This window comes from Trematomus bernacchii, unplaced genomic scaffold (assembly GCF_902827165.1).
Source record: "Trematomus bernacchii unplaced genomic scaffold, fTreBer1.1, whole genome shotgun sequence".
Lineage (NCBI taxonomy): Eukaryota > Metazoa > Chordata > Actinopteri > Perciformes > Nototheniidae > Trematomus > Trematomus bernacchii.
Window position 1 is genome coordinate 1,455,571 of NW_022987772.1, and position 21,229 is coordinate 1,476,799.

Here is a 21,229-nt window from a genome sequence, read left to right on the forward strand (position 1 = left end):
CAGAAAACCTACTGAAAGTGATCATAGTTATTTTTTGCGTGGAAAAACGTAGCATACAAGCAAACATGGTTTTTATGGCACTAACATCAAATAAACCTTTATCCCGACGTAAAGACTTCGGCAAAAATATGTGAAAATATCTAATATATATTTGAAGTATTGTTGAGCTGCAGAGATATCCTGCCTTCAACGCTTTCATACAGACTTGATAGACGTTGGCAAACTCATTGGTGAATTTTTGGAGGGAGGTTTTGAGTTTGTTGAATAATGTACTGATGATTCAGCACACACACATTCTGCAGTGAGGAACAATTAGTGCATGTTTGTATGAAGGATGGGGCAAAAACTGAGAAGTGTTTTGTAGAAAAAAGACCAGTGTCAGTTTGAATTGTGTGTGTGTGTGTGTGTGTGTGTGTGTGTGTGTGTGTGTGTGTGTGTGTGTGTGTGTGTGTGTGTGTGTGTGTGTGTGTGTGTGTGTGTGTGTGTGTGTGGTGTGTGTGTGTGTGTGTGTGTGTGTGTGTGTGTGTGTGTGTGTGTGTGTGTGTGTGTGTGTGTGTGTGTGTGTGTGTGTGTGTGTGTGTGTGTGTGTGTGTGTGTGTGTGTGTGTGTGTGTGTGTGTGTGTGTGTGTGTGTGTGTGTGTGTGTGTGTGTGCGCGTGCGCGTGTGCGTGCTAAATCTAAAAAAAGAAGGAGGTGCTTCTGTATTTCTGCAAGCATTACAAATACTACTCCTGACCAGATGTAGATGAGAAGATTGATTCTCGTTAAGTATTGTTTGTTTCATCCAAAATCCAAAGTGTACAATGTCTGTGTTTTGGAAATGTTAGCACGACATGTTAGCTGTGCAAACTGTTGCAGTGTGATAGAATATGCAGCAAGACATAACATGTTGGGGTGAATTTACTGAGGAAAGTTTGGACGGTTTAATAATGAATTGAATAATCTACTGATCCTACAGAGACTGCAGGGAGGAGTGAAACCAGGGAAGTGTTTTGTTGAAAAAAGACCAGTGTCGGTTTGAATTGAGTCTGGAAGTTGTGTTTTTGCTTGTTTGTGTGTGTAGTATCTCTATATTATTGAGTTATAAATCCAAGACAGAAAGGAGGTGCTACTGTATTCCTCAGATGCAGTATAGGAGTACAAATACTGCTCCTGGCCAGAGTTGGATGAGAAGATTGATTCTCGTTAAAAGTACTTTGTTTTATGCAAAATGCTAAAGTGTATAATGGTGTTTTTTTACCAAATGTAAGCAGAAAATGCAAGCGGGGCAAAGAGTGGCAGTGTGATAACATTTGCAGCAAGATATATATCTTAAAAACAACCCAAAAAAAAGGAACGTTTTGGCAGTGAAATAATTGATTGAACAATGAACGGATCCAACACAGACTGCAGTAAGGAATGATTCTGTTGTGGATTCAGCAGAAACCAGGGGAGAGTTCGGTAGAAAAAGAGCAGTGTCAGTTTGAATTTAGTCTGGAACGTGTGTGTGTATATGTGTGAGTGTGTATATGTGTGTGTGTGAAGCTGCGGTTTGGTGCGCTGTGATAGCATCGCTGCCCGCCCACACAGAGGAATATTGACAGAGCCATGAGATAAGGAGCTCCTAACAGTTTTGGACACTTTCCCTGTGTTGAGTGATTATAAATAGCAGCGCCCTGCCAACAACACAACCCCCCGTCGCTGACTCCTCGTGTTGATGCTTGTTGACTCCCGAGACTCTCTGCAACAGGAGGGCACATCTCCAGAAAGAAATGTATATTGTCCTAAATCACATCCATCTGTCATATCCGCCCGCTCAGGATGCGCTTTGTGTTGTTTTCAAAACGCGACAACAGCAGAACCTGGAGATGATCGGCTGCACAGCTCCGGCTTCACAGATGTTTTCATACCAGATATTCACAATATTAGGTGATGTTTCCCTGACTTCAGAGGATGCAGCTCTGAATTATGGATACTCAGGAAGGGGTACATGACAGGGAATGCTCAAAAAGGAGCCTATGCATTAAAGTAGGACAAGGATTTGAACAGAAAAGTTGCAGGAACATCGTTTCAGGGACAAATTGAAGAGATCATGTCCTTCTGTCCAGGTCTAACTGGTCTAATTAACCTATTAACCTCGAGCCATAAAAAGCTTTATATGGTTTAATTATAGTATGTAAAGCTCTGAACCACACAGGGCTCTACACACACCAGATGCTCGGTTCTTACTCCATACCAAGGCCATCCATACCTCTTTCAAACTTTCTGTTTTTATAGAAAAAGTGACATCTCATGTTTACGGAAAAGTCTAAACTCTGAGAAAAAAATTCTTAATCATGATTCTGACTTTTTTTTCTCTGAATTTTGAAATTTTTTCTCTGAGTTTAGACTTTTTCTCTCAGAATTTTGTCTTTTTTCTCAGAATTTTGACTTGTTTTCTAAAAATTGTGGCTATTTTTTATCTGGATTTTGACTTTCTTTCTCAGAATTACTCTTTTCCTCAAAATGTTTACTTTTTTTTTCTCGATATTACAGTATCTTCCTGCGCGCTGCTACGTTCCAAAAGTGGCGTCTACATCGACAACAGTGGATTTTAACACTCTGAAAAAAGCGGCATTTGTTCGGCGCCTAATGCTCACAGCAGATATTACTTTTCCTCAGAAAATAAGTGCTGAAGCAGCTTTCCCATGCGCTCCGGCAGCACTGCACCCCTGATGCTGTCAATCTACAGCGCTCCTTAAATATCATTATTAGGGTTATTATTTTCTCAAAGTGTGATGACAGCTTTCTTTCAATTGAATGTCTTCTTCACTGCAGCGCGGTACAATATGCATTGAAAGAAATAGGACGGCCCTTGACAGCTAATTTACGTCTGTCATTTCTCCTCTAACACCCAGTGACATTTGTGCGATATTAATTAGGAATGTTGAATCAAGGGTCAGAGAGAAAGCTGCTCCCATGGCGGTTACATGGCACTTTAATTTGTTTAAGAAATCCAATCCCTGGTGTCATGAAAGTATTAAAAATGTTTCTGAAAGCTGCAGGTATGTGTAAATGATGAGCAGTGACATATAGTTTCCTAGCAGAGGACCAGATGCAGAGGCTTTCATTTTGTTTTGCTGGAGAATATTAAAAATTCCTCAGACTTTCCTCCGGAGACTTGCTTGCAGCCTGAGTGTTTTCATTTAGCAGCGGCAGTGTTTTGTTCTCCAGTCCAATGAGTGTAACACTGTCTGAATGTAAAGAAGGGTGTTTGAAAAGAAAAGTCCAGCAAACCTTTGTTAGGAAACAACAATTACAACATTGGGCTTGGAAAATAAAAATAGTTTTAAAGCCCGATCGTGCGTTTTTGGATCAGACTAATGGCTATCAAACTCTTACAATGTTATGATCTAATGACTCAGTTTCAAGGACTTTGTGTTCTTTGTGCCTTTGCCAGGAAGCCTACCTGCTCTGCTTTGCTTTGCAGAAAAATGGTCCCCAGGTTTCTTCTGTTTCCAGGATCAAACAGATATTCCTCTGCTGCATTATTTATCAAGCACAAGCTCCTCAAAACTGTATGCGGCTCGGTGCTAATGAGTACACAGGCCATATTTATTACTGCTGCATGAAGGGAGGAATAACTCTGCTGTGCCTCTCTCCTTGGGCCTTGTTTTTTTCTCTTAGTCTAGCACTCCTGTCTTATATAATCACTATGTTATTGAGTAATAAATCCAAGAAATAAAGGAGAGGCTGCTGTTTTTCTCAGAGGGAAGTCTGGCTTCAGGTTGCAAGAATACTAGTTAAACATTTAGTAAATATGCTCAGTTACTGTCTTCGCTATAGTTCTATGAGGGGATGGATCTGTGTTGCATGTTGTTTGTTTAATCCTGTGTGAAACTTTGGCATTTTGAGAACGTAACCATACTTACGTTAGTATTCAGCCCAAGTGTTAGCTAACTGTTAGCGCCTTTACATGTCAGTCGGATGTCGTGATGGTGCATTCTGAGAAAAACATAGATTCATGTCAAAAACGTGTGTTGATCATTTATGAGTCAAATAATTATTGATTTCTTGATTGAATTATAGAACTTATTGCCATATTATACAGTGGCCGTCAGGTGCAAACGTGCTACAACGCCCCGAAACATTTCCTTTTGAATAAACGCGCTACAGTTCCAGAAACAATATAAAAGTAAAAACACACATTTGTATAAACATGCAAATGAAGGAACATCACTCAACAACACCGAAAAGCGTTTACTAAAAGTGCTGCATAAACAAAATGCTGCAAGAAGCTCAAAACACAACGGAGACCAGCGGACACTAAAAAGTGACACACACAGCTGGGAGAACAGGGGACACTAAAAAGTGACACACACAGCTGGGAGAACAGGGGACACTAAAAAGTGACACACACAGCTGGGAGAACAGGGGACACTAAAAAGTGACACACACAGCTGGGAGAATAGGGGACACTAAAAAGTGACGCACACAGCTGGGAGAACAGGGGACACTAAAGAGTGACGCACACAGCTGGGACCGGAGCGCTTGGTGACGTTCAGGATTATAAAGCTGAACCTCTGTCTCAGAGTTAGTCGTCTCATAAATGTAAGTGTGTGTCAGTATATCTGAAATGACTAGGTTAGCTATGTTAGCTAGCTTGCTTACAGCAGATCTGCAGTAATATCCATTTCCTGTTGTGTGCTTCATGTGTGAAAGGGAAACTCTGGATAATGTGGTTCTGAATGTCCGGATTTCTTATAAGTAAACAGCTTGAATAGGTTCCTAATAAAGTACTAAATCAAATCCATGTAAAAGGCACTCTAATGCATTGGTTGTGATTTTAACAGCGTCACAGGCCAGAGTTAATATTCAAAGTGTCGTTTCGAAGCCACTAAGGAGCCACCCATCTTCATATTTAATTGCTCAAGTTGGTCCTGATATATGTGAAGATATGTGAATGTGGAAATTGCATGATAGCAATAGTGAGTGTGTTTTGGAAAACCTTCAGACACTTTCACCACCCACTGGCATGCTGCGGCCAGAGTAGATACCACTTTATCTCCACTCGCAGCAGTGCAGCAGGTAGAGCCCTAATGGACATCATAGCCTCTGAAAGTGAACTTGTGTTTGAGCGAGGAGAGCAGAGATAGCGGCGTGGTTGGAGCAGGGAAAGGGAGAGTGTGTGTCGATGGTTATCTGGGGCCCTTTAAGATGTCTGGGGCCTCCCAGTGCTCCCTGCAGGCCACAGAGCGCCCGTCTCACAGCCCGACTGGGCCGGTAATCTATCCCCCTGCCATGCTGCTGTGCTCTCCACTCTGTTAATCCAATCACTCCCCTGCCATGGTGGGACAGGCAGAGCACTAATCCAGTTTACACAGCAACAAAAAAAGCCCCAGACTCATTCCTCACTCCCCGCAGAGCGTGCCTGCGTCTCCACGTGACATTGAGTGAGAAAGATGAGGATAATTACTGGGGCAATTATTTTATTTTTATTATGTCTTCAGCCTTTTTTTTTCTTCCTTTCCCCACATGTTCCAAGCTAATTGCCATGGCCTTGTGACAAAAACCCAAGGTGATAGCAGGCAATCATTTGGGAAGCAGAGAGTCAGCCGGTTTTAAAGCCCCTCGCCACAGTGGCAGCGGAGAATCATTAGTATGCATCTGATGAGGTTTAGCCTTGCGTGCAATAGACTGGGTGGACCTCAGATAAGTCATTTAGACTAACAGGAACTTAATTAATTTTGTTTAATCTTTGTAAAGCTCCACAGGGGGACAGATTGGTATACAGCCCCCCCTCGCCTGCTCCTTTACTTCAGCTCAGCCCACCCTGCTCAGAGGTTTCACACAACAGGGCAATATTGGCTTAATGTTGTGTACAATACTAAAACACGTCATGTCTAATGAGACCAGGTGGAGTGTAAGTCACAGTTCATTTGGCCATTATCTTGCAGTAGTAACCCAGGAAATTAGTGTGTGGGTAAAAGAGACTCAGACACGGACTCAGGGAAATACTGTATCCCTCAAAAAGCTTAGGTAATAAACTGGACAAAATATGGCGATCAGACCTGCCCAACAAAACCGTCAAGCTCTATTTTCGGCTCCGAGACCTGAACCCACAATGCTTTGCCCATCGTCATCGACTGGAGGTTGTTAAAGCACTGGACCAATCAAGGTACAAAATCTATCCTGGAAGAATTACCCAGCGTTACAGAAGGTAGCCTATATAGTGCAGCCAGCTAATTTTTACTTTCTTTCTTGGAATTCTGACCTTTTTTTTACACAATTTTAACTCTTTTTTTCAGTATACAGACTGTTTTTCTCCACATTTTGACAATTTTTCTCCGAATGTTTGCCTTTATTATCGGCTCTCAGAAGAAAATCTGAAAACAGAGACTTTTTGTCAAAATGTATTTCTTACTTGTTATCTTTCTATTACAAACTTCTCTTAGGACCCCATGAAGCTGTTCAATCTTTAAACTTTCTTGTAGAGAGATGTTGTTTGTTTTTTTCGTCGTTAATTTGCCACTGTTGTGCAGCAACCGCCTTGTTTACACCAGGGAGAAGCTAGTCGAGCTAAAGCTGGCTAGCATGGTGTTTGGAATAACAGCTATCCCCACTGAAATCTGGAGAACAACACAGAGGATGCAGCATACCGAAAAGACAAAAAGGAGGTTAGCTGGTTCCAGATTTAAGGATAAAATGAAATATAAGCCATGTCTCCCTCCTCTCATCATGGGGAACATAAGATCACTGGCTAATAAAATGTACGAGCTAACGGCATTAGCCAGGAGTCAGACGGAATATCTCGAGTGTAGTTTAATGTGCTTTACGGAAACATGGCTTCACCGGGATATATCTGATGAATACTTCTCCATCGATGGCTTCTGGACTGGGTAAAACGACAAGGATTTCACTGAGTGCTTGACCATTACTTCACCATGAGTCTTTAGAGGGTCCCTGTGTTGTGGAGGACGTCCGGCCTCAAGTGCGATCAGCCATGTGCAAACATAAATTCTTGAAGACTGCCGTGCTGAGGTTGCAGGATGATGATGACAGGAAAGGGGAAACTACTGCAAACCACCCTCACCATCACAAAATGCACTCTTTAACGGTCAATAAATACTGTTTGTGTGCTAGACCTAAAGAAAGGGCACCTTACCAGAACAACTCTTGAATTTATGTTTACTGTAATTACTGTTTTATCTGTTCTAGCACTGAAGAAAAAAAACAACAGCTTTGAAGGTGGTGGAGGATCATACTAGTTTAGTCTGAGAGTGAGCTGGCAGGGAGGGATGATTAGGAGGTAAAGCATGTTTCGCTCTTTGAGATTCTGCTAACACTTCACATGCCCTTGGGCAAGTTTTAGTGAAGCTGTGACTGGAGGACTTTGGGAAAACAACACAACAGTGGTCTCTCTTCACATTTCAACCCTGAGATACAATGAGATAAAGTTGAGTAGAGCACTTAACCCCATGCGGGATTAGTCGAAAACTGAGGTTGTATCGGGCGGCTCTTAGGCGAGTTCACATTTATCAATGTGAAGCAGGAATGAGCTGAAAATAAGTGTGTGCTACATAAACTCTCTCTGGACTTTAAAGGTCCCCCATTATGCAAAACTTATTTTTCATGTCCGTCACACATACATTTGTCCCCTCTTTGTAAAAAGATTCTGAAAGTCTCAGGAACAAAGACCCCTCTCTTTTTGTCCTGATCCATCTATATAAAAACCTAAAAAAAAGTCTGAAATCAGCTGATCAGATCTGGCCGATTTGTGATGTCACAAATGTGTTTTGGCTTGTGTAACCCCCCCCTAATCACCTGAATCACCTCCTAGAGCACCATTGTGTCATCTCTCAGAGGGGGCGTGGCCAGCAGCAGCTCATTAGCATTTAAAGCTACAGACACAGAATCAGCACTTTTGGTACAGGGCTGAAGCAGAGGGGATTATGATGATGTGTATCTTCAAGATGTGAGCTGGTGGAAGGGTATACATGTTGAATAGAGTATGACCAAGAAGAGACACTCGGGGTACTCCTCTTGCCATGGCTGCTTCTTTTTTATTTGAGCACCAACAGAAAATCCAACCCAGTAATATGTTATAGTCAACTTTATCAAACCCAGCACTTATAAACAGCAGTATTAAGATGATGACTTCCCATTGTTGGTTTTAAATAGATGTCCTTTAACCCTTAGATGCACGAGTGACTGGACCCTACACTCTTCCATAAATGGGTCTAAAAGGACCCGTATTAGAATAATATGTGTTTTTATGCAATTTTTGTCATTTTGCTTAAGAAAAATCTCTTGTATAATATTTAGTATTATATTTTGGTTCACACTAGAAATATTTTATATTTAATTTTTCACTATTTATAATTTTAGAAATGTCTTTTATATTTTGAAAAAAAACGTTTTCCCATAGGATTCCATAGAAAATGCATGCGGGTCAGTTTTGACCCACTTATGGAAGCTTGGGGTACTAATACAAAAACTACAATTTCTTGAAATGTAAATTAAAAATGTGAATGGCATGATATCCAAAACATGTTTTTTGAGGAATAGCTGGAATATGAAATGATACATTTTTTTAATTACAAAGATACTTCAAGAAAACCACCTCACCGGGTCCAAAAAGACCCACTTATGGAAGCTTGGGGTAGTAATACAAAATCTACAATTTCTTAAAATGTATAAAATGTCAATTTAAAATTAGAATGGCATGATATCCAAAACATGTTTTTTGAGGAATAGCTGGAATATGAAATGATAAAAAAATGTAATTACAAAGATACTTCAAGAAAACCACCTCACCGGGTCCAAAAAGACCCACTTATGCATCTAAGGCAGGGGTGTCAAACTCAAGGCCCGGGGGCCAAATCCGGCCCGCGACTTCATTTTATGTGGCCCCACAAGAGCTTGCAAAGAATATAATATGTTTATTATACGGTTACATGCTACTTTACAGAAGCACGTTGCCCATAAACGACATGTCCCACAATGCATCTCAAATTTGACTTTTTCTCAGAATTTGACTTTTTTTGTCCAAATATGCCTTTTTTCTTAGAATTAGCCTTTTTCTCATAAATAGATTTTTTTTTCAAAATGTCACTTCTCTTTTTCAAAATGTCACAATCAATGTTTTTCCAGAATGTGGCTTTTCTTTTAAAATCATATTGTGACATTCTTACTGAAGAGACTTGCAATTATTTGCTCTAGACTTCTGCTTTCAGACGTAGTTAATTATGAAGTTATATTAATTAATGATATAGTCTTAAAGTTACAACCGGCTCTTTGAGTGCAACCATAATGCTGATGTGGCCCGTGATGAAATTGAGTTTGACACCCCTGATCTAAGGGTTAATACTTTCATAAGAGTTGTCTCAGTTCTATTACTCTTAGTAACTGAGAGCTCAGAAATGATTAAAACATAAACTAAGCAATTGATGTACAAGTAACTGGTGCAAACCAATGCAGGACTTTAAAGAAGGTTATAAATGGAGGACAAGTAAAGGCAAAACAAACAGAGGCGACGTACTCAGCAACAAAATTCGATGAAGTGTACAAACTAGAGGACGTTCTGTATAAACGTGCAGGAAGAAGCAACCTTTTGGCAGAATGACAAATCTATGTTTCTTTAAAACATCCGGAAGAGTCATGTGCTGCGTGGAGCTGACACGCAGAGATTGTGTTTGACTTTCAAAGGAAATGTGCAATGAGCGCGCTACAGAACCAGGAGGTAATTAGCAAGACTTGAGATGATTTTTTCCTTTTTCTCAATCCTTAAAATGCCACACAATGCTCACAGCTGAAGGCACACAGATGTTGGAGCTGGTAAATGGAGTTGGGAGAAGAGCCTATTATAATTAAATTAATGTGATTTTGCTGTAAGCCAGAGGTACAGAGCGTAGGAACCATGTGAGGCAGCAAGAGGTTGTCCTAATGATGAGTCTATGATGTGTTTGACTGTGTGTTAGATTTTGTTTGTCTTTGAGCTCAGAATATATTCAGCTCGGAGACAGAAATGGCTGCATGGATGTGTGATTGGATATATGGATCAGTGAGTTCATGAATGGATGAGTGGTTGTGATGATAGATGGATGATGGATGCGTGTCTGATAGGTTACACTTCCACACTTAGACTTAGAGATTATAACCTCCATCAACAATCCATCTTGACTTGTTATCTTGACTAAAATGGTGAGATAAAATAAATAAATGACACAACAAAATATCAAGGGAAGAAGTGATGGGGCTCATTCCATACAATAAGTAGTTAATGTACTGCAATGTAATTGTATTATTACAACACAACATTGACACTTAAATGATAACATTTATAATGTATTTGTATTATCAGGTGTCCTACCTGATACAAATACCAAATACCAAATAGTCCTTATTTGGGTTGCATAATAAGTGTTTGCTCAAATTATTATCATAAATTAAGTGTTTTGTTTTGTACTTTTGTAAGATTTTGTATTATTCAGTTCTCATTATTTCCATTTTTTTAAAAGTAATTCTGTATTTTATTTTAAATATTCTGCATTTTCAATTTTTTGGTGGGCGGGGGGGTTATATTTTTGTTCGCTTGGTTGGCTGGTTGGATGGTTGGTCGGTTGGTTGGTATGATGGATGGATGTTTGGTTGGTTAGATGGAGGGATGGAGGGTTGGTTGGTTGGTTGGTTGGTTGGTTGGTTGGTTGGTTGGATTATTTATATTATTGTGCATTATTGTGAGGCATGCATCATACAATGTTTCTTAGGATCTACCTGTATCTATGTTTATAATAACTGTCTAATCCCAGAACACAATGATATCAAATTCAAGGTATTACTATCCCAAAGGTTTTCTTAATATGGTTTTGGACTGTAATTTACAGCACATGGAAAAGCACAAGATCCTATTTATATTGAAAAATGGTGGATAGCTATACTCTGTGAGAAATCCTGTTTTTAGTCTCGTAAGGTTTGTCAGAACATTTAATTTCCTTTGCATTCAATAAAAGGTTTCCCTCTTCTCATCATTAAGACAGGACTTGAAATAATCCTTCTCAAGATGTTATACTCTTGATTTTAGGCTTGTTATCAAACATTTGATCATAAATATAATTTATATCTTTCTTCCTTAGAGAGGAAGCTTTCAATAGTATCTTTTTCAAGTGATTAATGCACAAACCACTGTAATATATAAGTATGGATTGGAAGTTACTTACTACATTTTGAATAGCGACACAATTTTGCTAGAAGAAGGTCAAACTCAGAGTTGATTGAAAAGTCCCACCTTAGAAGAGTTTTGGTAATAGGAGATACAATCATTCTTGGTTGTTTTGAAACCCATATCTGAGCAGAATTATATACAATAGTTGCCAACAAATTATTGATTTACTTTCCCAAAGCGCCAGCATGCCTGATTTGGAAGTTGTTATGCTCTTAGGATTGAAGAAATCACAGCAGTCGTTCAGCATGCTGTTACAACAGTAGCTCCAGCAAAAGTTAAATCAGTCAATGTGTTCTCTGACGCCTGAGCTCCACAATCATCAAATAATAATGTCCAAGGATTCTGAACTTCCCGCTTATTCCCACATCAGTCTTGTCCAGCTCATTAAAACCCCGTCACCGACATGAATGGAAAATAGATTTTAAAACAATGCCTGCTAATGGAGGCAAGGATGATTAATGAATGATTGTTCGATCGATTAATATCCAGCCTTAGAGGATTTACAGCATGCAGACTTCATTTCATGTGTTGCTGGTTTGGAGACATAACAGCCGATATTTCCCCATCTCTGTTGGTACCTTACTTATTAATGCATGAGGTTTACATATCCTTATGTAGAGTTCAAACACGTTAGCATCCACATCTTAACTATGAGCATCCATTCAGCAGTTTCCTTAACACTGGATTCATTTCAAAATACTGATTAGACCACATTCAATTCCACTGTTTGAGACTCTGATCCGCCATTCAATGTTTCTGCACAGAACAGATTGCAGATTGCTATTTTTCATCAAGAAAAAAGAGGTGGTTTTAATACAATAACCTATAGAATTGCACCTCCTGCGTTTCAATACATTCAGAGCAGGTGGCAGATAAGTCAGCATTTTCCTATGTTGTGTCAACACACAGCTGCACTTCACACATTCATGAGATGTTAAGCCCGTGATCGGTTACATGCGAGGACAGTTAATCCCCCGAAGCCTGGGAGTGGTGTTGATGACTGGATTTTCTAATCTGTGCTTTAGCCACAACATTTCATATGCAATAAGAATCCCCTGTGTTTGCCTCTCCTCAGGTCGGAGGACACACCATGCTACCTATCCGCTGGATGCCCCCAGAGAGCATCATGTACAGGAAATTCTCCACGGAAAGCGACGTCTGGAGCTTTGGAGTCATCTTGTGGGAGATCTTCACCTATGGGAAGCAGCCTTGGTTTCAGCTGGGCAACAACGAGGTAAAAGAAGCATTTAGATACAGTACGATATAATATACGTATTTTGGATTGTACGCCATCAAGCACGCATTGAAAGTTACGTCTCCAAGTGATCCAATGGTAATACATTTTCTTTCAAATCACAAACAACTAAACAAATACATTAATTAAGTTGTTTTTAAAGTAGGGATCCAATATAATGGTGCAATGATGATGTACTGTAGGCCAACACTGAATTTAGCCTCCCACTGGTTCCCTTATCAAAAAGCCAATGAGTTTTACATTGGATATTGAAATAATGCAGCAAATAAGATCTTTGGCAAGTCACGTTTATGGTACTTAACACGTCTGTTCAGCAGGATAATCACGTAAGAACACTACTCATATAAAAGTGAAAGCGTAAATGCAATCTCAAGAAGTAAAAGGTAACGTCAGGTTATGTGACATGCTCTCATGACTTCACCAACGCTAAGCTAAAAGTGGCACATTTTTCGACGTGATGACGTTAAGTTGTCTCATTTAGACACTTGTTAGCAGCTGTCATTTTTAGGACACATAAAAGCCCAAGATATCCACCTGTGTGGTATTAACTGACATATTTTATGTCTACGAGGGGAGGGTTAGTTTTAGACATGAAAATCTCTTCAGCTCGTGTGAACCACAGACCTTATTTCAGGCTTATAACCAAAAACGCATTCAAAAAAACATTGTCTTCCAGGCAAGGGGACAGGAAGTGGTAAAATGCTGACTCATCTAGGGGTTAAAGACTCATTTCTGCACCACTCAATTGGATGTAAATGAACACTGCCATTTTCCATCTTAATCTACTGCCTCGTGTGCCTTTTCTTTCTCTGAGACCGGCGCTGGCCCAACGAGGTGATAAATGAATGCCGCCTTGCCACCAGACAAGATGCCACATTACATAACACCCATGATGAGTTTGTTTTTTCATTGGAGGCTCTGCTTAGAATCAATAAAATTCAATTAGGTTTACTCTTGTAAAGCGGGCATATTGAGAAAATGTAATTGACCTAAAATAATAACCTGGCATGCATTGCACTCATAAGTATTCCAGTTTAAACATCAATAAGTTATTGGGCTTGACACAAATCGGTATTACCATATTCCTGTGCTTCTCCAGCTGAAATATTTTTGAGACACTGTAAATGAAACACTCAGCTGATTAAACTACATTGCCGAAAACCTTCTTCAGGATGTAATGAGATGAGCTCTGCATTACAGTGTGTCATAGCCAAAAGAGTGAAAAACCACAATCTGTTTCAGTTGTAACTTCAGGTGCTGTTAGATTGGAATATTGTACTTATTAGTCAGTTATTCAGATTTGTCCAACACATTACGCTATAATACATTACAGAAACAATTAGGAATGGGTGTAGATGACAATGATGAATTAACTCATGGGTACTGTTGGTTAACTGTTTCACACACGCCTTATCCTCCACTATAGGCTTCACTGCTTTTCTGTAAAGCGGTACAAACATCCAGGCTGCCAAATAGCCAAAGCAATTAATTTGATCTACAAACATTTAGAAGTATAAGTACAATCGTAAAACAGAATGGAGATGTGTGAAATTGGACACCCCAATAAGCTCTCTGATGTTCGACAATAGGGGTTCAGCCACTTTACAGAAAGTATTTAACATATATTTAAAGAATTAGAGACTTCACGTATTACGTAGAAACATTTACAAGCTAAAAACACCAAACTAAATGGTCACAAAACATGTATTTCTAACATCAGTTCAAAATAGTTTAATATAATAAACAAAGACACATTACAAAGGAAATAACTGGTTAAAATGAAATGCATTTAAGGGTAAAGTTAACTTGTTTTGAAGTCATCAGCCATTTAGGTGTTTTTTAAAACCAACAAAAGTGTGTTTCAAATTCTAAAGGAGATTGCAAAGTTTCCAAAAATAACAAATATGTCACTACATTACATTACACCTCAAATATCTGGCTCTTTTTTTCGAAGCGACTTACACTAAGTGCAATAAACCATAAAGATTAAAACTCAGAAAAAGAAGTGCTGACATAACAGGACCATTGTTAGTGATGGTGCATTAGTTAAAATCTTAAGTGCTACTTTTTATTTAATGTCCAAGATACGAGCAAAACAAAGGGCCAGAACCGGTGTCTGGAAGTGTTTTCTGCTGCAGAGGTCTGTCTGAATTGAGGGGAAATGAGTTTTCAATTAATCACAACACATTTGAATGAATAGTGCAGCCATAATAAACATATTTTTATATATTTCACAGAGGGTAAACATGACCGAGGTTCAATAAATAACTGAAACAAGCTGATACAGAACAAGATATTGCCGGGCGGTGAGAAACAGCCTGAATTGAACAGCTCTGAAGCTACACTAGATGATAACAAATGGAACAAATACTCTATGTCAACATTTTTGCTGAAATACCAGCGCTACAGTACCAGAGGTCGAGGATGAACTAGTCTCCAAGTTTTTATATTCAGCAGCGGCCTCCTGCCTGGCTCTCCCTGCATCTGAGGCTCCCGCTGCTTATCTGTGCAGAGTTGCTTGTTAACTGGAGTCGTGCTGCATTTATCACGAGCAATATGATCCCACCAGGGAGCATAGGGCTATAGGGGGACGAAATATACTCTTTGGTTTCACTGCCCCCTCTTCTGTTACAAACCACTGCCGTGTCCAAAGCCAAACACTACTGTGTATAGCAGGGGTGTCCAAACTTTTTTTTACTGAGGGCCACATACAGAAAAATATACGAAGGAATGGGCCACTCACTAGAGGTGAGGTTTATTGCCTCATCAGTTAAGTTATAAGTTAGCAAAATAAATCAAATGTAGGTAAATTCTGCTTGATACTTGAAAATGCTTTAAGAAACACAACAGCCTCCATCACAGCTCTTCATAGGGTTTCATTTATTTTGTTGGCAGCTCATCCCATAAAACAGAAGCTCAGATTGCTTATAAAAAGAGGAAATATGTAGGGTAGATTTCAAGCTTGTTCAACCCAGTCACACGGCATTTCGTGTTATAGTCACGAAATGTATTTAATCTATTGATTCGTGTCACACAGAACGATTTTAAATGCAATGTATTTCTATTGGTAGTATGTGTCGTGCCTGCAACACGTCTTTTTATCCGGTCGGGTCTTGGAAGACCGGAAGCTGTGTGGTTCATAAAAACATGTTCTTACTCAATATCTTACCCTAAGCCTAACCCTATCCCTTTTATTTTAAATTGTATAATGTCTGAGTTCTTTTGCCGTCCGCGAGGAAAAGAAATGGCAAAGAGCCTCAGAATACTGAAATCTGTATTTTTTGTCATCTTTTTTTCCTTCTAATTTGTTATTATTTGGTGCAGGCTTGAAACATACTACCAATAGAAATACATTGCCTCTAAAATAGTTCTGTGTCAGAATACTGAAATCTGTATGATGATGTTGGTGAACACGAATCAATAGATTCATTTTGTGACTATAACACAAAATGCCGTGAGACTGTGTTGGCTTGTTATGTATTTAAGTTATTGGGCTTCTTTTTTGTTTTAAACTATGATTTGTTTGAAAATGTTTCCAACTTTAATTGACTACATTTATTTGAAAAGTGGGCTTATTAACACATGAATACTGTGTAATATATTTGTACATATATATTTTAGAAGTACAATATATGACAAGCACAAGTTTAATTTGTGGGCCATATGTCATTATACTTTTTGAATTAGCTGAGGGCCGTTTCAAAATGGGCCACGGGCCGTAGTTTGGACACCCCTGGTGTATAGCATAGAAACAGGATAAGAGTAGAATGGACAATGAACTGTTGCAGTGGTAATTGGACTGCACCAAATATGTTGTTGTTGGTTCTCACTTAGCTAGGTAGCTTGTCCTTCCCATAGAAGTTAAGATGACGGGCTGTTAGCCTCATCACTAACAGTCAGTTTGGCTTATTTCTTTAATCAGTGTAGTATTAAAGCACTGTGGAGTTAGCAAGACAGCTAGCCAACCTTCGGACATTGTGCTAGTTTGATAGCTTGCTTTACATGTTCAGAATGAGTAGTTATTCTCACTGTAGTTGTTGCACTTAAAGACTCAAGCAGACATCACTTATGTTTTCTCACTCGTAGCAACTTTATTAATGAAAACAGCTCTGTCACTGTATTAAAACAACCGGTGAAGAAACGTTCTTCTTTTACTCTTTCTTCACTTGCACACTTTCAGGCGGAAAACGAGCAATTACATGTACAAGTTAATACTGCTTCTGAACAACAATAGAATGTGAAAACAACATAATATGCAATAATAAAATAATAATCATATGCAAACTATATTTTCAAATAATAACTGGAACGTGGGGTACCTTTCTAACCAGTTATACTTAGTTGGCATAAACATACTGGACAAATAAACATAAGCAAAGTTTGTAAATTAACCACATCATGAATTATGTTGTTGTGAGGGAAACTTTTGAAGCAGTTGGAAACAGGACTCAGAGAGACACGAGGAGAGCCGGAGCTTTGATGGCAAACACTGACGGTTTATTAGGAGCTCCGGCCGGAGAATTCACAAGACATGTCATGAGCCACGAGTTGACAGAGGTTGAGATGCCAAATCAATTCTCATGAATGTTGCACAGACTCTCCAGCTTACGGTTGCAGATCATGATGGCGTGTTTAGCCAGCAGAGCCACGTGGCTGGTGTCAGCGCTGTAGTTCGAGGTTTAACTAGTTCGGAGTGTAATAATCAACATTCTTTATCAGCGAGACTAAACAAATATGGACCCTGAATCTAACTAGAGCTGTCGTCCATAGAAAAGAATGTGCGCCAGGGAACCTACGTTCCAGATAAAAGAAGGGCCTCTAGATGTCCCTGAACAATAAACTATCTCATGGCAGCTTGTGCTCGGTCATAAGCTGGCAACAACAATGCGCCCAAGCTGCCCCTCTTTCAGAGAGATAGCAGCAATATCCAAGGCCGTAGACCTATGCCATGGGAAAAGAGACAGTGAAAGGAGAAGCTTATGAACTGTGTCAAAGGTTGAATACCTAAGAAAATTATTCCACAACAGTTGTCCCATAGTATTTCCTATTAAGACTCATGATATATGCCTATGTTGTTTCATGAGCATTCTTTGGTATACGATGCATTCAGAATATGAGTCTCGTTAAGTGCAGTGTGCAAAACCTCTGCCTCTTGCTTGTTTGAAGCTCTGTTGCTTGTTTGAAGCTCTGTCTGTTAGACACGACCCAGCCTGTGTTTTGAATGGTTAAACAAGTGTGCATGTAAACATAGAATTAGTGGAATTAGGTTTCATCAGCTATGTTAACAACTTAAAAGGAGTATTGTCTTTTTTGGTTAAAAGGTAAAACCAGAATGTTGTTGCATATAAAAGTACACGTTCATGTTTATTCCAAGGATAATTACCTCACATCTGTTTCGGCGGAGGCTGTTGCCATGACCACTGCAGCCTTTACTACTTGTGATTGTGTTCTGGGGAATTGTGCAAAGAGGCTCCATATGTCTCTGCAAGAAGTGATGCTCCATCCCCTCGGTTGGGTCTCAAGGCTGTCTGTTGGTGACAAGACGAGAGGCAACAGGTGGAACAATAAAAACGGGTTTTCCCTCTTGGTTGTTGTTTCAGGTGTTGCCTCTTGAGTAATAACCACACATAAATGATGTTTATTTAAGCACAACTTAGGTGTGTTGTACATTCTTTCCAGATAATTAGGCTTCAGATAGAAGATGTAAGAGCGTGAAATAGCATGACACCATAATATGTCTTACGGGAGATTTTCCATTGTTCCTATTTACCTCTGTTTGTGATTATACTACGCCTAATAACCTAAGAAAACTAACCTAATGTTTGAGCTAGTTTCAGTACACAAGTGTATGTGGTGACAATGCTTGAACTAAAAAACAACTAGAAAGTTGTGCAGTTTTTCAGTGCAGCGCAGTCATTACACACAAATAGATCCCTATCTATTCTATTAGGCTTCAGCGGCTTGAAATTGGCACAAAAATAAAGTCAAATTGTCACAGCTGAGTGAGTCATCTGGCTAATTAGAGCACAAGTCCAACAGAGAGATGATCAATCCCGATGTTATCAACACCTCCAACATCCACCCCCGCACATATTCAGTCTGTTGTTATTTTGTGTTGTGGCTCAAAGATCTTAGTTCCCCTTTAATATTGGCCACATTTAAGAGTGAATGCATACTGTTTATTCTTTCATCTCAGTTTCATTAGTTCAAACCTCAAAGGACAGTCTGCTCAGTGTCGGCCGTTTCTCATTATGACCGAACCGAAGCAATCAGTCAGTGAAAATGTTTTTTCTCACTCCACCGCCCTGTCTCCTCTGCAGGTTATTGAATGCATAACCCAGGGTCGGGTGCTGGATCGGCCACGGATTTGTCCCAAGGAGGTTTACGACATCATGCTGGGCTGCTGGCAGAGGGAACCGCAGCAGCGACTGAACGTTAAGGACATTCAGAAGGTCCTGTTCGCCATGGGGAAAGCCACGCCGGTGTACCTGGACATCCTGGGCTAGCATCGGCCCAAGAACGACTCACGCGAATCCAGGAATAACCAAACCAACCAACCTACTCCACTGTCGAACAACACCTACAATGTTTGGGAAGGACTTAAGTGCCTGCAACACTTTTGGATATAGTGGATAAAACATATTCAAAAAACACGCACTTTTACATTTTGTTTACTTCCGTATAAGATGTACAGGTTCGAAGAAGACTTCTTTTTTCTTTTTTTCCCCGAAAAACTGCAAAAATACACAAAAATGGAGATGGGAGTGGACTGGCAATAGGAACAAGGCCACTGTTTGATTATATTATGGAGAGGACACACATCAGAATTAAAATCTATCCTGGGTTTGGTTTTATGAATATATATAGAAATATTACATATATTTTATATTTATTTCTTTTTGTCAGGGTTGAAGTGTCTGCCAATAGTGTTGCATTAAGGGCTCGGCCCTGTCCCAAGACGTCACCGACAAACTATTTGGCGATTGGACGATGGCAGCCTTACTTGCACTCTGATTGGCTGGCTTTGACGTTTCAATGGGAACTCTTCGTATGTGGAATAACACTGGATGGTTGAAAAAATCAAAAAGGAGCGCTCTTTAGAGGACCTACCCAATCAGACAACCGACAAATCTATTTTAATTTAAAAATAATGTACATATTGTAAAATTCTATGTGTCAAAATTATGTTAACTTATTTTTTTCGGGTGTTATTTTGGTTATTTTTCTGACTGTGATCTGGGTGGCTAAAGTATAAAGCTATGGTATTTGTTTTCATCCTAACCTAGAGGCGATTTCTCTTGGGATGTACCTGTGTTGGTGCTGGTAAGTTGTCTTCTGTGGTAAAGCTGAAGGGCAGTTTGAAAAATCAGCTGACTGCGAATCACAGAGACTCTGAGCCATCGACACGACACTTTTCCAAAGAGGTGATGAAGCCTCTTGATCACTTCCCAGTTCATATGCTTTTTATGGAAAGAATAATGTGTTGAAAAGTAAAATCCTACACCACATCCTTCACATACATTCACACGCTTTGAGAAACTGTCCTGTCACTTTTAGGCGTTTTGGTGTGAAACTGCTTCTCCACGCTTAAGAAAACACTTTTTGTAATTGAAAATGAATGAAAAGTTATTTCCTTTCTTGCTGAGAATTTGATAAGATCAATACCACTATTGTTTCAGTGTGATCAAGATTTAGCTGAGGAGATGTTAGCTTAGCATCAAGCCTGAAAAAGGGGAGTTAGCTAAGAATTAGCATGCCTGTCTTTATCCATAGGTAACAAAAACCACCTACCTGTAAATGTTATTTCATAATTTCTACGTTACGTCGTCCTCGTATCATTACCTGATGCTAAGCTAAGCTAATCTTATGCTTGGCTAAGCTAACCAGATAGCCTTTAATTTACCGTACAGACACAAGAGTGGTATCAATCTTCTCGTCCACCTGTTGGCAAGAAGACATGTGTGCTCATTTCCCAATATCTCATTAAAAAAACCTTTGAGGTTAATACCAAGAGGATCCTGTCACTTCACAAGAGAGAAAATAAACAAAATGGCTGCTTAACACCCTGAGACCCACTGGGCCGTATACGATCCCAAATATCAAGCCGTCTTCAAAGCATAACTCATGAACAGAAGAAGTTAGAAGCTTCTTATCACTTCTGGCACAATCCCAACAAATGTGTGACATTTTTTGTGTTGAATGTTTTTTGCAATATTATGGTTCGAAGTTCTGTTTTAATAAAATAAGTTAAAGATTCAAGCTCCATTTTTAGTTATTTTTATTTTATGGGCAAATATCCCCTATTATAGTGTATATAAGTCTTTAATGAGTAACATATAACATTACCTGAGGTTGTGCTGATTTCTGGGATGTGTACTTGATTATACTGTACAAAATGATAATTAACAAGGCAAAACACAAATATACAAAAACGGAAATGTCCTATTGTGGGTCTCAGAGGGTTAACTTGCATTTTTTTCAAACAAAAAAATATATAAACTCACAGTTTGTATGATCCTGTTTCTTTCCCGTCAGCTGTACTTGACTTACAGTCAATGTTTCTTCCTTGAACTCGTGGCCTTTGCATGTTTAGCAGAGAAGAGGTTTGACACCTTTCTATGCTTTGATAACATTCTGTTAAATCCAGAGAGGAGCCACTGAAGCAGGTAAATGTGTTAATGTATGCTAGTCATTTAAAATAATAATCACTAAAGTGGATCAGCTATCTCTATGGTATTGCTCTCTCCATCATTTTTTTGTTGTTAATTACAGTAAAAACTGAACTGAAGAGTT

General features: G+C 39.3%; 1 protein-coding gene across 2 annotated transcripts in view; it reads left to right on the forward strand.

Moving 5' to 3' along the window:
- Window positions 1-20,692, forward strand: part of ntrk3b (neurotrophic tyrosine kinase, receptor, type 3b) — a 245,194-nt gene extending 224,502 nt beyond the window's left edge. For both annotated transcript variants that reach the window (XM_034148840.1, XM_034148839.1), the window contains 2 exons: window positions 12,257-12,415; window positions 18,757-20,692. In XM_034148840.1, the coding sequence (XP_034004731.1) occupies window positions 12,257-12,415; window positions 18,757-18,942 (345 nt within the window). In that variant the 3' untranslated portion in view covers window positions 18,943-20,692. The remainder of the gene's footprint in view (window positions 1-12,256; window positions 12,416-18,756) is intronic.
- Window positions 20,693-21,229: the final 537 nt, after the last annotated feature.